The 15,326-nt window shown below is 35.9% G+C and overlaps 1 protein-coding gene across 1 annotated transcript in view; it reads left to right on the top strand.

The window, feature by feature from the left end:
* Nucleotides 1-15,326, top strand: part of LOC117337667 (N-acetylgalactosamine-6-sulfatase-like) — a 33,907-nt gene that overhangs the window by 13,653 nt on the left and 4,928 nt on the right. Inside the window, exons 5-11 of the mRNA XM_033898762.1 lie at nucleotides 746-889; nucleotides 3,025-3,091; nucleotides 7,676-7,803; nucleotides 8,083-8,219; nucleotides 9,020-9,123; nucleotides 9,982-10,118; nucleotides 13,421-13,523. Of these exons, the coding sequence (XP_033754653.1) occupies nucleotides 746-889; nucleotides 3,025-3,091; nucleotides 7,676-7,803; nucleotides 8,083-8,219; nucleotides 9,020-9,123; nucleotides 9,982-10,118; nucleotides 13,421-13,523 (820 nt within the window). The remainder of the gene's footprint in view (nucleotides 1-745; nucleotides 890-3,024; nucleotides 3,092-7,675; nucleotides 7,804-8,082; nucleotides 8,220-9,019; nucleotides 9,124-9,981; nucleotides 10,119-13,420; nucleotides 13,524-15,326) is intronic.

Raw genomic sequence — 15,326 nt, forward strand, 5'->3', positions numbered from 1 at the left:
ACTGGAGAAGTTGGTTCCTCTTGCGAGAGGTGGTTTCGATTTTTTACAAGTGCAGGCAAAATCTGCTAGGTCAGAGGGCAAGGGTACCTGTGGGTAAACATTTAGCATGGGTCCTTGCCTTTGCATGCACTTGTAATGCTTAATTTTGGCTGCGGCCATTGTCATACTAAATGCTTAAATTAATAAGCCTGCTCGCCATATTCTGAGGTTGTATAAGTTTCTTATTAAATGAGGCTTCAATCATTTTCTAGTGAAGTACTACATGTAAAATGTACCGGTACTGTGTATATATGTACCTTAATAAAGTACCTGTACTGTATATATATGTATCCAGTAAAGTACTACATTGTACCTGTACTCTATATATATATATATATATTTCTCTCGGTACAACTACGACAGGAAATTCAAATCTATATCTTCGGATCACCAACACTATATATATATATATATATATATATATAATTAAAAATATATAATGTCCTTGTGATGGATATACATAGTAATAATAATAAAAAACACAAACCAGAAATTCACACTAGCGCTTTCACATGCTTTGAGAGCAAGCTCTTCAGGTGAAAAGACAATAAGCTCTCAAAGCATGTGAAAGCGCTAGTGTGAATTTCTGGTTTGTGTTTTTTATTATTATTACTATGTATATATATATATGTATATGTACCTATTAAAGTACTACAATACATCTGTACTAGGTTTTCTGCCTTAATAAAAGTGTTACATTTTCCAGGCATCTTGGCCAGCAGCCACAGTACCATCCACTCCGACATGGCTTTGATGAGTGGTTTGGTTCCCCAAATTGCCACTTTGGGCCTTACAATGACATCAACACCCCAAACATTCCAGTCTACCGTGATGCTGTCATGGCCGGCAGGTTTGTACATGTGTTGTCAGTCATCTGATACTAATGACCAAGATAACAAAATCATTCATTTATTATATGATTATCAATAATGAAATAAGATGTTGGTAATGTGCAGCACCAACAGTTATGATTAAAATAAATATTTTCCTGCCTTGGGGGTGTGACAAAGAAATCACAACCCGAGACTTGCCGAGGGTTGGACATTTATGAAGTCCCGGAGGGATAAGATTTCTTTGACACACTCTCTAGGTAGGGAATGATTTTTAGTCCCCCACTGGAATCCGGGGGGGACTATAGGTTTGCGTTGTGTCCGTCCGTCTGTCCGTCCGTCCGTCCGTCCGTCCGTCCTTCCGCACACTATTTGTCCGGGCTCTATCTCCCATACTATAAGACACTGGAACTTCATACTTAGTGTGTGGGTTCCCTGTGGGAAGGCGGTGTGTCGCATACAAAAACCGGGTCACTGTGACCTATATTTTGACCTCTGACCTACATTAAAGAAAAAGCTTGTCCGGGCTCTATCTCCTACACTATAAAGCACTAGAACTTAATACTTAGTAGTATTGTTCTCTGTGGGAAGGCAGTGTGTCGCGTACAAAAACCGGGTCAATGTGACCTATATTTTGCTATTTTTTGACCTCTGACCTACATTAAAGTAAAAGTTTGTCCGGGCTCTATCTCCTACACTATAAAGGACTAGAACTTAATACTTGGTAGTATGGTTCCTTGTGGGAAGGCGGTGTGTCGCGTACCAAAACCGGGTCACTGTGACCTTTATTTTGCTATATTTTGACCTCTGACCTACATTAAAGTAAAAGTTTGTCCGGGCTCTATCTCCTACACTATAAAGGACTAGAACTTAATACTTGGTAGTATGGTTCCTTGTGGGAAGGCGGTGTGTCGCGTACAAAAACCGGGTCACTGTGACCTATATTTTGACCTCTGACCTACATTAAAGAAAGAAAAATTTGTCCAGGTTCTATCTCCTACACTATTAAGGATTAGAACTTTATACTTGGTAGTATAGTTCCCTGTGGGAAGGCGGTGTGTCGCGTACCAAAACTGGGTCACTGTGACCTTTATTTTGCTATATTTTGACCTCTGACCTACATTTAAGTAAAAGCTTGTCCGGGCTCTATCTCCTACACTATTAAGGATTATAACTTTGTACTTGGTAGTATAGTTCCCTATGGGAAGGCGGTGTGTCGCGTAACAAAACCGGGTCACAGTGACCTATATTTTGACCTCTGACCTACGTTACATAAATACCTTGTCCGGGCTCTATCTCCTACACTATAAAGATCTCGAGATAACAACCCGGTGGGGGACTGTAATTCGTTGAATTATCTTGTTTTTTCTCCCACATTTTTAGATAATTGCATATCCTGTCGATGTTCAAGGTCTGATTGTAAACAAATGCACATGGTCGGTGCACGAATATCCTCATTTGAAGAAGTACCCGTCACAACCCCAAGAAATTGCATATCAATATCATTACACAAGAAAACATAGGTCTAAAATTAATTTACAATATTTATTAAAAAAGACACTAAAATAAGGTGTCAGTGATACTTTTTTAATGTTAACAACAATACATCTTGTCATTTCATAAAACTTTGTGTCTCTTACAATTAATTAACATTAAATAACAACGCGGGAACTATAGTGACGTCACTCAAAAAGTACTCCTGTAAGTACTTCCAGTTCAGAAGGTTAGTGTGTGCAATCTGTCATACCCTAGGGGTTGACACAGAAATCTCTTACGTCTAAAACTGAAGATAAGTCAGTGAACTGTGGGAGAAAGGAATTGTTATCTTGAAATTTCAAAGAATTGTATTCCAAACAATACAGTTGTATCACTGTCCATCACATACAAATATTACCTATACTCCATATATCTATTGACATAACTATAAATGAAGATCAAGCTTTTAACTAGATGATAATTCTTATTACAGAAATATGACCTTACAACCTTGACATTACCTGATTATGTATGATGACCTTGACATTATCTGATATATTTTATATTATGACCTTAACATCAGAATGTATAATATAGGTTTATGATTGACTAGATATGTTGTTTAAATGAACATGAAAATCTGGACAGAAAATATAAATAATAACCTGTGATGTTACAGATTCTATGAAGAGTTCCAGATCGACAAGAAGACCGGGTTATCGAACCTGACCTTGTTATATTTAGATGTAGGTATGACCAGGTATTCTCATTAGATGTAGGTATGACCAGGTATTGTCTTAAGGTGTAGGCATGAGCAGGTATTCTCATTAGATGTAGGTATGAGTGGTTATTCTCATTAGATGTAGGTATGAGCGGTTATTCTCATTAGATGTAGGTATGACCAGGTATTCTCATTAGATGTAGGTATGAGCGGTTATTCTCATTAGATGTAGGTATGAGCAGTTATTCTCATTGGATGTAGGTATGAGCGGTTATTCTCATTAGATGTAAATATGAGCAGGTATTCTCATTAGATGTAGGTATGACCAGACATTCTCTTCAAATGTAAGTATGAGCGGTTATTCTCATTAGATGTAGGTTTGATCAGGTATTCTCATTAGATGTAGGTATGACCAGGTATTGTCTTTAGATGTAGGTATGACCAGGTATTGTCTTTAGATGTAGGTATGACCAGGTATTGTCTTTAGATGTAGGTATGACCAGGTATTGTCTTTAGATGTAGGTATGACCAGGTATTGTCTTTAGATGTAGGTATGACCAGGTATTGTCTTTAGATGTAGGTATGACCAGGTATTGTCTTTAGATGTAGGTATGACCAGGTATTGTCTTTAGAAAGACTTATGCCTGCTATGTATATGGCTATGTCTGCTATATGTATATAGTTGTGCCTGCTGTATGTATATGGTTATGTCTGCTATATGTATATGGTTATGTCTGCTATGTTTATATGGTTATGTCTGCTATATGTATATAGTTATGTCTGCTATATGTATATAGTTATGTCTGCTATATGTATATGGTTATGTCTGCTATATGTATATGGTTATGTCTGCTATGTTTATATGGTTATGTCTGCTATGTTTATATGATTATGACTGCTGTATGTATATGGTTTTGTCTGTTATATGTATATAGTTATGTCTGCTATATGCATATAGTTATGTCTGCTGTATGTATATGGCTATGTCTGCTATATGTATATAGTTATGTCTGCTATGTTTATATGGTTATGTCTGCTATATGTATATAGTTATGTCTGCTATATGTATATGGTTATGTCTGCTATATGTATATAGTTATGTCTGTTATGTGTATATAGTTATGTCTGCTATATGTATATGGTTATGTCTGCTATATGTATATAGTTATGTCTGTTATGTTCATATGGTTATGTCTGCTATATGTATATAGTTATGTCTGCTATATGTATATGGTTATGTCTGCTATATGTATATGGTTATGTCTGCTATATGTATATAGTTATGTCTGCTATGTTTATATGGTTATGTCTGCTATGTGTGTATGGTTATGTCTGCTATGTTTATATGGTTATGTCTGCTATATGTATATAGTTATGTCTGCTATGTTTATATGGTTATGTCTGCTATATGTATATAGTTATGTCTGCTATATGTATATAGTTATGTCTGCTATATGTATATAGTTATGTCTGCTATGTTTATATGGTTATGTCTGCTATATGTATATGGTTATGTCTGCTATATGTTTATAGTTGTGCCTGCTATATGTATATGGTTATGTCTGATATATGTATATAGTTATGTCTGCTGTATGTATATGGTTATGTCTGCTATATGTATATGGTTATGTCTGCTATATGTTTATAGTTGTGCCTGCTATATGTATATGGTTATGCCTGCTATATGTATATGGTTATGTCTGCTATATGTATATAGTTATGTATGTTATGTTCATATGGTTATGTCTGCTATATGTATATAGTTATGTCTGCTATATGTATATAGTTATGTCTGCTATATGTATATAGTTATGTCTGATATATGTATATAGTTATGTCTGCTATGTTTATATGGTCATGTCTGCTATATGTATATGGTTATGTCTGCTATGTTTATATGGTTATGTCTGCTATGTTTATATGGTTATGTCTGCTATGTTTATATGGTTATGTCTGCTATGTGTGTATGGTTATGTCTGCTATGTTTATATGGTTATGTCTGCTATATGTATATGGTTATGTCTGATATATGTATATAGTTATGTCTGCTATATGTATATGGTTATGTCTGCTATATGTATATAGTTATGTCTGCTGTATGTATATGGCTATGTCTGCTATATGTATATAGTTATGTCTGCTATATGTATATGGTTATGTCTGCTATATGTATATGGTTATGTCTGTTATGTTCATATGGTTATGTCTGCTATATGTATATGGTTATGTCTGCTATATGTATATAGTTATGTCTGCTATGTTTATATGGTTATGTCTGCTATGTTTATATGGTTATGTCTGCTATATGTATATAGTTATGTCTGCTATATGTATATGGTTATGTCTGCTATGTTTATATGGTTATGTCTGCTATGTTTATATGGTTATGACTGCTGTATGTATATGGTTTTGTCTGCTATGTTTATGACTGCTGTATGTATATGGTTATGTTTGCTATATGTATATAGTTGTGCCTGCTATGTTTATATGGTTATGTCTGATATATGTATATAGTTATGTCTGCTATGTTTATATGGTTATGTCTGCTATGTGTGTATGGTTATGTCTGCTATGTTTATATGGTTATGTCTGCTATATGTATATAGTTATGTCTGCTATGTTTATATGGTTATGTCTGCTATATGTATATAGTTATGTCTGCTATATGTATATAGTTATGTCTGCTATATGTATATAGTTATGTCTGCTATGTTTATATGGTTATGTCTGCTATATGTATATGGTTATGTCTGCTATATGTTTATAGTTGTGCCTGCTATATGTATATGGTTATGTCTGATATATGTATATAGTTATGTCTGCTGTATGTATATGGTTATGTCTGCTATATGTATATGGTTATGTCTGCTATATGTTTATAGTTGTGCCTGCTATATGTATATGGTTATGCCTGCTATATGTATATGGTTATGTCTGCTATATGTATATAGTTATGTATGTTATGTTCATATGGTTATGTCTGCTATATGTATATAGTTATGTCTGATATATGTATATAGTTATGTCTGCTATGTTTATATGGTCATGTCTGCTATATGTATATGGTTATGTCTGCTATGTTTATATGGTTATGTCTGCTATGTTTATATGGTTATGTCTGCTATGTTTATATGGTTATGTCTGCTATATGTATATAGTTATGTGTGCTATATGTATATAGTTATGTCTGCTATATGTATATGGTTATGTCTGATATATGTATATAGTTATGTCTGCTATATGTATATGGTTATGTCTGCTATATGTATATAGTTATGTCTGCTGTATGTATATGGCTATGTCTGCTATATGTATATAGTTATGTCTGCTATATGTATATGGTTATGTCTGCTATATGTATATGGTTATGTCTGTTATGTTCATATGGTTATGTCTGCTATATGTATATGGTTATGTCTGCTATATGTATATAGTTATGTCTGCTATGTTTATATGGTTATGTCTGCTATGTTTATATGGTTATGTCTGCTATATGTATATAGTTATGTCTGCTATATGTATATGGTTATGTCTGCTATGTTTATATGGTTATGTCTGCTATGTTTATATGGTTATGACTGCTGTATGTATATGGTTTTGTCTGCTATGTTTATGACTGCTGTATGTATATGGTTATGTTTGCTATATGTATATAGTTGTGCCTGCTATGTTTATATGGTTATGTCTGATATATGTATATAGTTATGTCTGCTATATGTATATGGTTATGCCTGCTATATGTATATGGTTATGTCTGCTATATGTATATAGTTATATATGTCTGTTATGTTTATATGGTTATGTCTGCTATATGTATATAGTTATGTCCGTATATGTATATAGTTGTGCCTGCTATGTTTATATGGTTATGTCTGATATATGTATATAGTTATGTCTGCTATATGTATATGGTTATGCCTGCTATATGTATATGGTTATGTCTGCTATATGTATATAGTTATATATGTCTGTTATGTTTATATGGTTATGTCTGCTATATGTATATAGTTATGTCCGTATATGTATATAGTTATGTCTGCTATATGTATATGGTTATGTCTGCTATATGTATAGTTATGTCTGCTATATGTATATGGTTATGTCTGCTATATGTATATAGTTATGTCTGCTATATGTATATGGTTATGTCTGATATATGTATAGTTATGTCTGCTATATGTATATGGTTATGTCTGCTATATGTATATGGTTATGTCTGCTATATGTATATGGTTATGTCTGCTATATGTATATAGTTATGTCTGCTATATGTATATGGTTATGTCTGATATATGTATATAGTTATGTCTGCTATATGTATATAGTTATGTCTGCTATATGTATATGGCTATGTCTGCTATATGTATTTAGTTATGTCTGCTATATGTATATGGTTATGTCTGATATATGTATATAGTTATGTCTGCTATATGTATATGGTTATGTCTGCTATATGTATATGGTTATGTCTGCTATATGTATATGGTTATGTCTGCTATATGTATATGGTTATGTCTGCTATGTATATGTGGTTATGTCTGCTTAAGATTATGACATCAACTTGTCGGTTTATAAAAGATTATTAGTATGCTATACAACTTGTATACAGGAAGCTGTCCAGTTTATTGAACAACAACACACAAAGAAGCAGCCATTTTACCTTTACTGGACTCCGGATGCTACACATGAGCCTCTGTATGTGTCTGAGAAATTCTATAACACCAGCAGACGTGGGTTGTGAGTAATATTAAACCTGCCATCTAAATCAGCTAGCTTTTCTGGTAGACACCTTCTGAAACATTCTTGAGAATTCATCAATTTAAACAAGATTTTATATTTATATATTATGTATATCCAGATCATATGTACTGTATACCTGGAATCTTGTAGTTATATACTCAAGTGAGTGTGACCTCACATGTTACATGTTTATAGGACAATAAACACAGGACAACCCCATAGTTCATACAATCAGTCCTGTGACAGGAGTATCATACACTGCTGTTTTATACCCAGGTACGGAGATGCGGTCCGAGAACTGGACTACGCTGTTGGAGAAATCCTGAAAACTTTGGTGAAACTTAGGCTTGATAAAAACACTTTTGTATTTTTCTCATCAGACAATGGAGCAGCAGCTTACGCAAAAACCTCAGGTAAATGAATTGTTGTTAAGAGGATATATTATGTATAAGCTTGGCCCTGTAGATTATTAGCAATGACACACCTGACCTGAAGGGGCATTCACTGTAACATATATCTCAGTAAAAATAGGAATAGCAAACACAAAGAAGTCTGACGTCAAACAGAAGTGGCTATCAGCCATTATTTAATGGATAATTTTTCTTTTCCAAGCTAGGTGAATTGACAAAAGTTAAAAGTTTCATGTTTTTCCTGTTAATATGTTTGTTTGACAGAACATGACCAGGCACTACTGGTTGAGTTTCTTGTAAAATTTTGTGTCAATATGTGTTTTTGTGCATGCCTTCCATATTTTAAACATAAGTACAGTAATTCTAAAATATCCCAAACATCAAGGTGGTATTGTTGGGGCCTGTTCATTTATCTAGACAAGTCTGTTCTATGTTTTTAAATGTAATATTTCAGACATCGATCTTGACGGACCTGTAGATGTTAATATAGGCCTTGGAAGTCTTTGTCAAGGGTGTCTGGAAACAACATAAAATCATCAGTTCCATCCTTATTTCACAACTCATTCATAACTCTGGTCCAACCATTTGGACCACGATAAAGGAAAATGACCCTGGTTTAATATATGAAAAATAGAAAATTAACAGATGAATTAAGTCAAGACCTGCAATAATAATAAATTGGAGATTATCAAACTTTAAATGACATTAAAATATCTGCTTTTAATCTGTGATATATGATGATTACTGAAATGAGTTTGTAAATAAGTAAAATAAGATGTGTTTTCTTCCAACCATCCCAACAGGTGGTAGTAACGGGCCATTCCTCTGTGGAAAAGAGACAACATTTGAGGGTGGTATGAGAGAGCCAGCTATAGCATGGTGGCCAGGGAGGATTTCACCAGGCCAGGTAAAATGTATTCTTATCACATAGAATGTACCATAATTTATATAGAATCAAATATATCTTCACCCGTCTGTATGGTAAAGTATAATGACTTAGTTCCTTGGCTAGAATGTGGAAACTGCTGAGATTACAAACTTTTTTTACTATTATATACTTGTATGCAAATGCTGGACATTGACACGGAAGATGGTTCTGTCTGTGTAGTGGTGTTGATGTATTTACAGGTATCTCACCAGGTGGCGTTGGTGTTCGATCTGTCTCGGTAATAGTATTGATGTATTTACAGGTATCTCACCAGGTGGCGTTGGTGGTAGATCTGTCTAGGTAATAGTATTGATGCATTTACAGGTATCTCACCAGGTGGCGTTGGTGTTCGATCTGTCTCGGTAATAGTAGTGATGTATTTACAGGTATCTCACCAGGGGGCGTTGGTGGTCGATCTGTCTGGGTCATAGTATTTATGTATTTATAGGTGTCTCACCAGGTGGCGTTGGTGATTGATCTGTCTGGGTAATAGTATTGATGTATTTATAGGTGTCTCACCAGGTGGCGTTGGTGATTGATCTGTCTGGGTAATAGTATTGATGTATTTACAGGTGTCTCACCAGGTGGCGTCGGTGATTGATCTGTCTGGGTAATAGTATTGATGTATTTACAGGTGTCTCACCAGCTGGTGGCATTGATGTCAATCAGTGAATCTGTCTTGGTTCTAGTATTAATGTATTTACAGGTGTCTCACCAGGTGGCGTTGGTGATTGATCTGTCTGGGTAATAATATTGATGCATTTACAGGTGTCTCACCAGGTGGCATTGATGTCAATCAGTGAATCTGTCTTGGTTCTAGTATTAATGTATTTACAGGTATCTCACCAGACTGGATCACTGATGGACCTATTTCCCACTATACTTGACCTTCTGGGGCTGCAACCTCCTTCTGACAGACTTATTGATGGCATTAGTCTCAAAGATACACTATTCCAAAACACTCAAATTCAAAGGTAATTTGCAGTATAGAAACACAACTTTCTCATAATTATCTGGTAAATATTCACAATAACCTGAAAGGTATATTTTTATAATTTGATATTTGAATTGGATTAAAAAATGCCTTAAAATGCTCAGGTAGCCATGAATTAATTGTCAAATCTATACCTGTAACTCAAAGTATAGTATGTATAAGGTAGTAACATGTATACAGTCAAACTTCGATGTTTCGTAGTTCCAGGGACTAACAGAAAAACTTCGAATTATTCATGGTTGACAATAGATTGATGTTTTCTTGATAATGACCATAGCTGTTAACGTTACAGTACATGTCCTCCGTGTCTTCGTGTTGATCGCCGCCTGTGTTTATGTTATGTGCATCTAAAATACGGAATGCCGATCAGTTGGAGAATGCATGATTGAATGATAAATAATTGATTTAAATGGATATTTATGTATAGGTTTGAAACGTGACACTTTGAATATGAGTGAAGACATCACTAATTATTTGTGTTTAAAATTGATCTGCTTGTTTTACTCTTCCGTAAAATTTACTCACCAACCGCTGATTTCAATGGTGGCGGAGATACTCAAAGACGACTATCGGTATGGTATACCAGAGTGATTAAATGCCATGGCTTCTAAATACACCATTTATCTATCAATTTAGTCTGATTATTAGTTAACCCCATGATCAGGACTGACAAACCACGCTATCGTTATCCCTATTGTCAGTCAGGGCATTTGTGGGAGGGGTGTGAAATCTTGCCTCGGGGGTCACGACAAACACCTGTCCAGTGGTCAGTATAGGTAAATTTTTTGTTCGAATCATGAGATGTCAATTACATATAATATCATAGCTAACGGGCCATGAAAAAAGTTCGATACATCGAAAACTTCGATTTATAAAAATTTGAATCATACATAGGTTCGTTAGTAGCGTTATATAGTGAGGAAATGGGACCAAGCAAAAAGTTCGATACAGCGAGAAATTCGAATCAACGAAGTTTGAATCATCAAGATTTGACTGTATATAGAGGTTAAACAATGAGTGGTTTTTGGATATGGAATTTATTTCACACGAGTAAGTTATTCTTTAAAAGTTACAAAAGACAGGAGCTTACGAGCTAAAAGCTCGTGTCTTTTGTAACTTTTAAAAAATAACTTACTCGTGTGAAATAAATTCCATATCCAAAAATCCAGAGTCATGTGATCTGTTTCTACCACAATAATATTGGCGTGAATCAAAGCAAAATGTTGCCAAGTCTTACTTCACGTATACAAATAAGGTGTACAAGTGACGGCTGGGACCCAGTGATGTGACGTCATTCGATAATTACAATTGCAGCTCGGATCAAAGTTCGAATTCTTGACCAATCAGAAGACCGGAAGGTCATATTCCACTAGTGGTATATAACATATATTTATCCAACTGTCGGGCCGTTTATACAATGGCTTGAGAGTGGAATAACATAGGGTCTTGTGGTAGAAAGTAAGTTACATTACACAGTACAATATTTGAGCGAGATAACTCTTCTTTTGGTTCAAAGGAGAGGTATTATAATTTTGTCCAATCTTTCTGTTAGTATTCAATTGAATCCATGTAAGTGCTATTTGTAATCAGAGACTGATAATACCTAACGAAATGTGACTCATCATGCAAGGGTCATTCCATAATTCTATGGAGGTTATTCTAATGGAACATACTGTCTGGTGTCCTCAGTGACTAACATATTATTTGCTGATGATAATTAAATCATTGATATACCAAAGAAATTTTGTAGATGTTACACAACATGTACATGTCACACTGTCACAGCTGTCTAACTCCACACCAGGTATATATCACACTGTCACACCTGACTGACTCCAAACCATGTGCATATTACACTGTCACACCTGACTGACTCCAAACCATGTGCATATTACACTGTCACAGCCGACTAACTCCAAACCATGTGCATATTACACTGTCACAGCCGACTAACTCCAAACCAGGTACATATCACACTGTCACAGCCGACTGACTCCAAACCAGGTACATATCACACTGTCACAGCTGACTGACTCCAAACCAGGTACATATCACACTGTCACAGCTGACTGACTCCAAACCAGGTACATATCACACTGTCACAGCTGACTGACTCTAAACCAGGTACATATCACACTGTCACAGCTGACTGACTCTAAACCAGGTACATATTACACTGTCACAGCTGACTGACTCCAAACCAATTTCATATCACACTGTCACAGCTGACTGACTCCAAACCAGGTACATATCACACTGTCACAGCTGACTGACTCTAAACCAGGTACATATCACACTGTCACAGCTGACTGACTTTAAACCAGGTACATATCACACTGTCACAGCTGACTGACTCCAAACCAGGTACATGTCACACTGTCTCAGCTGACTCCAAACCATATACATGTTACATTGTCATAGCTGACTAACTCCAAATAATGAACATTGTATGTTTGCATGTTTATATTGTATGTGTGGTATTTATATTGTACGGTCGATATTAACATTGTATATGTGATTCAATATTGTATGTGTGATGTGATATTGTATATTTGATGTTGATATTGTATGTATGATGTTTCTGTTGTTTGTGTGATGTTTACATTGTACATGTTTACATTGTACATGTTTACATTGTATGCATGATGGTAACATTGTGTGCGTGATGTTTACGTTGTATGGGTGATGTTTACATTGTATGTGTGATGTTAACATTGTATGTGTGATATTTAAATTGTATGTGTGATAATTACATTGTATGTGTGATGTTTACATTGATGTTTATATTGTATGTGTGATGTTAACATTGTATATGTGATGTTTACATTGTATGTGTGATGTTTACATTGTATATGTGATGTTAACATTGTATATGTGATGTTTACATTGTATATGTGATTCAATATTGTATGTGTAATGTGATATTGTATATTTGATGTTGATATTGTATGTATGTTTCTGTTGTTTGTGTGATGTTTACATTGTACATGTTTACATTGTATGCATGATGGTAACATTGTGTGTGTGATGTTTACATTATATGTGTGATGTTTACATTGTATGTGTGATGTTTACATTGTATGTGTGATGTTTACATTGTACATGTTTACATTGTATGCATGATGGTAACATTGTGTGTGTGATGTTTACATTATATGTGTGATGTTTACATTGTAGATGTGATGTTTACATTGTATATGTGATGTTTACATTGTATGTGTGATGTTTACATTGTATATGTGATGTTTACATTGTAGATGTAATTGTGTTGTTATATTGTAGACCACTGTTTTATTACCGTGGGGACACATTGATGGCAGTGCGTCTAGGGCAGTATAAAGCACACCTCTGGACCTGGACTAACTCGATACAGGAGTTTAACAGGGTAAGTGTGTAGGAGGTTAACAGGGTAAGTGTGTAGGAGGTTAACAGGGTAAGTATGTAGGAGGTTAACATGGTAAGTGTGTAGGAAGTTAACAGGGTAAGTGTGTAGGAGGTTAACAGGGTAAGTGTGTAGGAAGTTAACATGGTAAGTGTGTAGGAAGTTAACAGGGTAAGTGTGTAGGAGGTTAACAGGGTAAGTGTGTAGGAGGTTAACAGGGTAAGTGTGTAGGAGTTTAACAGGGTAAGTGTGTAGGAGGTTAACAGGGTAAGTGTGTAGGAGGTTAACAGGGTAAGTGTGTAGGAGGTTAACAGGGTAAGTGTGTAGGAGGTTAACAGGGTAACTGTGTAGGAGGTTAACAGGGTAAGTGTGTAGGAGGTTAACAGGGTAAGTGTGTAGGAGGTTAACAGGGTAAGTGTGTAGGAGGTTAACAGGGTAAGTGTGTAGGAGGTTAACATGGTAAGTGTGTAGGAGGTTAACATGGTAAGTGTGTAGGAGGTTAACAGGGTAAGTGTGTAGGAGGTTAACATGGTAAGTGTGTAGGAGGTTAACAGGGTAATTATGTAGGAGGTTAACAGGGTAAGTGTGTAGGAGGTTAACAGGGTAAGTGTGTAGGGGGTTAACAGGGTAAGTGTGTAGGAGTTTAACGGTTGTAGGAGGTTAACATGGTAAGTGTGTAGGAGGTTAACATGGTAAGTGTGTAGGGGGTTAACAGGGTAAGTGTGTAGGAGTTTAACGGTTGTAGGAGGGTAACAGGGTAAGTGTGTAGGAGGTTAACAGGGTAAGTGTGTAGGAGGTTAACAGGGTAAGTATGTAGGAGGTTAACAGGGTAAGTGTGTAGGAGGTTAACAGGGTAAGTGTGTAGGAGGTTAACAGGGTAAGTGTGTAGGAGGTTAACGGTTGTAGGAGGTTAACATGGTAAGTGTGTAGGAGTTTAACATGGTAAGTGTGTAGGAGGTTAACAGGGTAAGTGTGTAGGAGGTTAACAGGGTAAGTGTGTAGGAGGTTAACAGGGTAAGTGTGTAGGAGTTTAACAGGGTAAGTGTGTAGGAGTTTAACAGGGTAAGTGTGTAGGAGGTTAACAGGGTAAGTGTGTAGGAGGTTAACAGGTTAAGTGTGTAGGAGGTTAACATGGTAAGTGTGTAGGAGGTTAACAGGGTAAGTGTGTAGGAGGTTAACAGGGTAAGTGTGTAGGAGGTTAACAGGGTAAGTGTGTAGGAGGTTAACAGGGTAAGTGTGTAGGAGTTTAACAGGATAAGTGTGTAGGAGTTTAACATGGTAAGTATGTAGGAGGTTAACAGGGTAAGTGTGTAGGAGTTTAACAGGATAAGTGTGTAGGAGGTTAACATGGTAAGTGTGTAGGAGGTTAACAGGGTAAGTGTGTAGGAGGTTAACAGGGTAAGTGTGTAGGAGGTTAACAGGGTAAGTGTGTAGGAGGTTAACAGGGTAAGTGTGTAGGAGGTTAACAGGGTAAGTGTGTAGGAGGTTAACAGGGTAAGTATGTAGGAGGTTAACAGGGTAAGTGTGTAGGAGGTTAACATGGTAAGTGTGTAGGAGGTTAACAGGGTAAGTGTGTAGGAGGTTAACAGGGTAAGTGTGTAGGAGGTTAACATGGTAAGTGTGTAGGAGGTTAACAGGGTAAGTGTGTAGGAGTTTAACAGGGTAAGTGTGTAGGAGGTTAACAGGGTAAGTGTGTAGGAGGTTAACAGGGTAAGTGTGTAGGAGGTTAACAGGGTAAGTGTGTAGGAGGTTAACATGGTAAGTGTGTAGGAGGTTAACAGGGTAAGTGTGTAGGAGGTTAACAGG

Source organism: Pecten maximus, chromosome 11, assembly GCF_902652985.1.
Source record: "Pecten maximus chromosome 11, xPecMax1.1, whole genome shotgun sequence".
NCBI classification, from domain to species: Eukaryota; Metazoa; Mollusca; class Bivalvia; order Pectinida; family Pectinidae; genus Pecten; species Pecten maximus.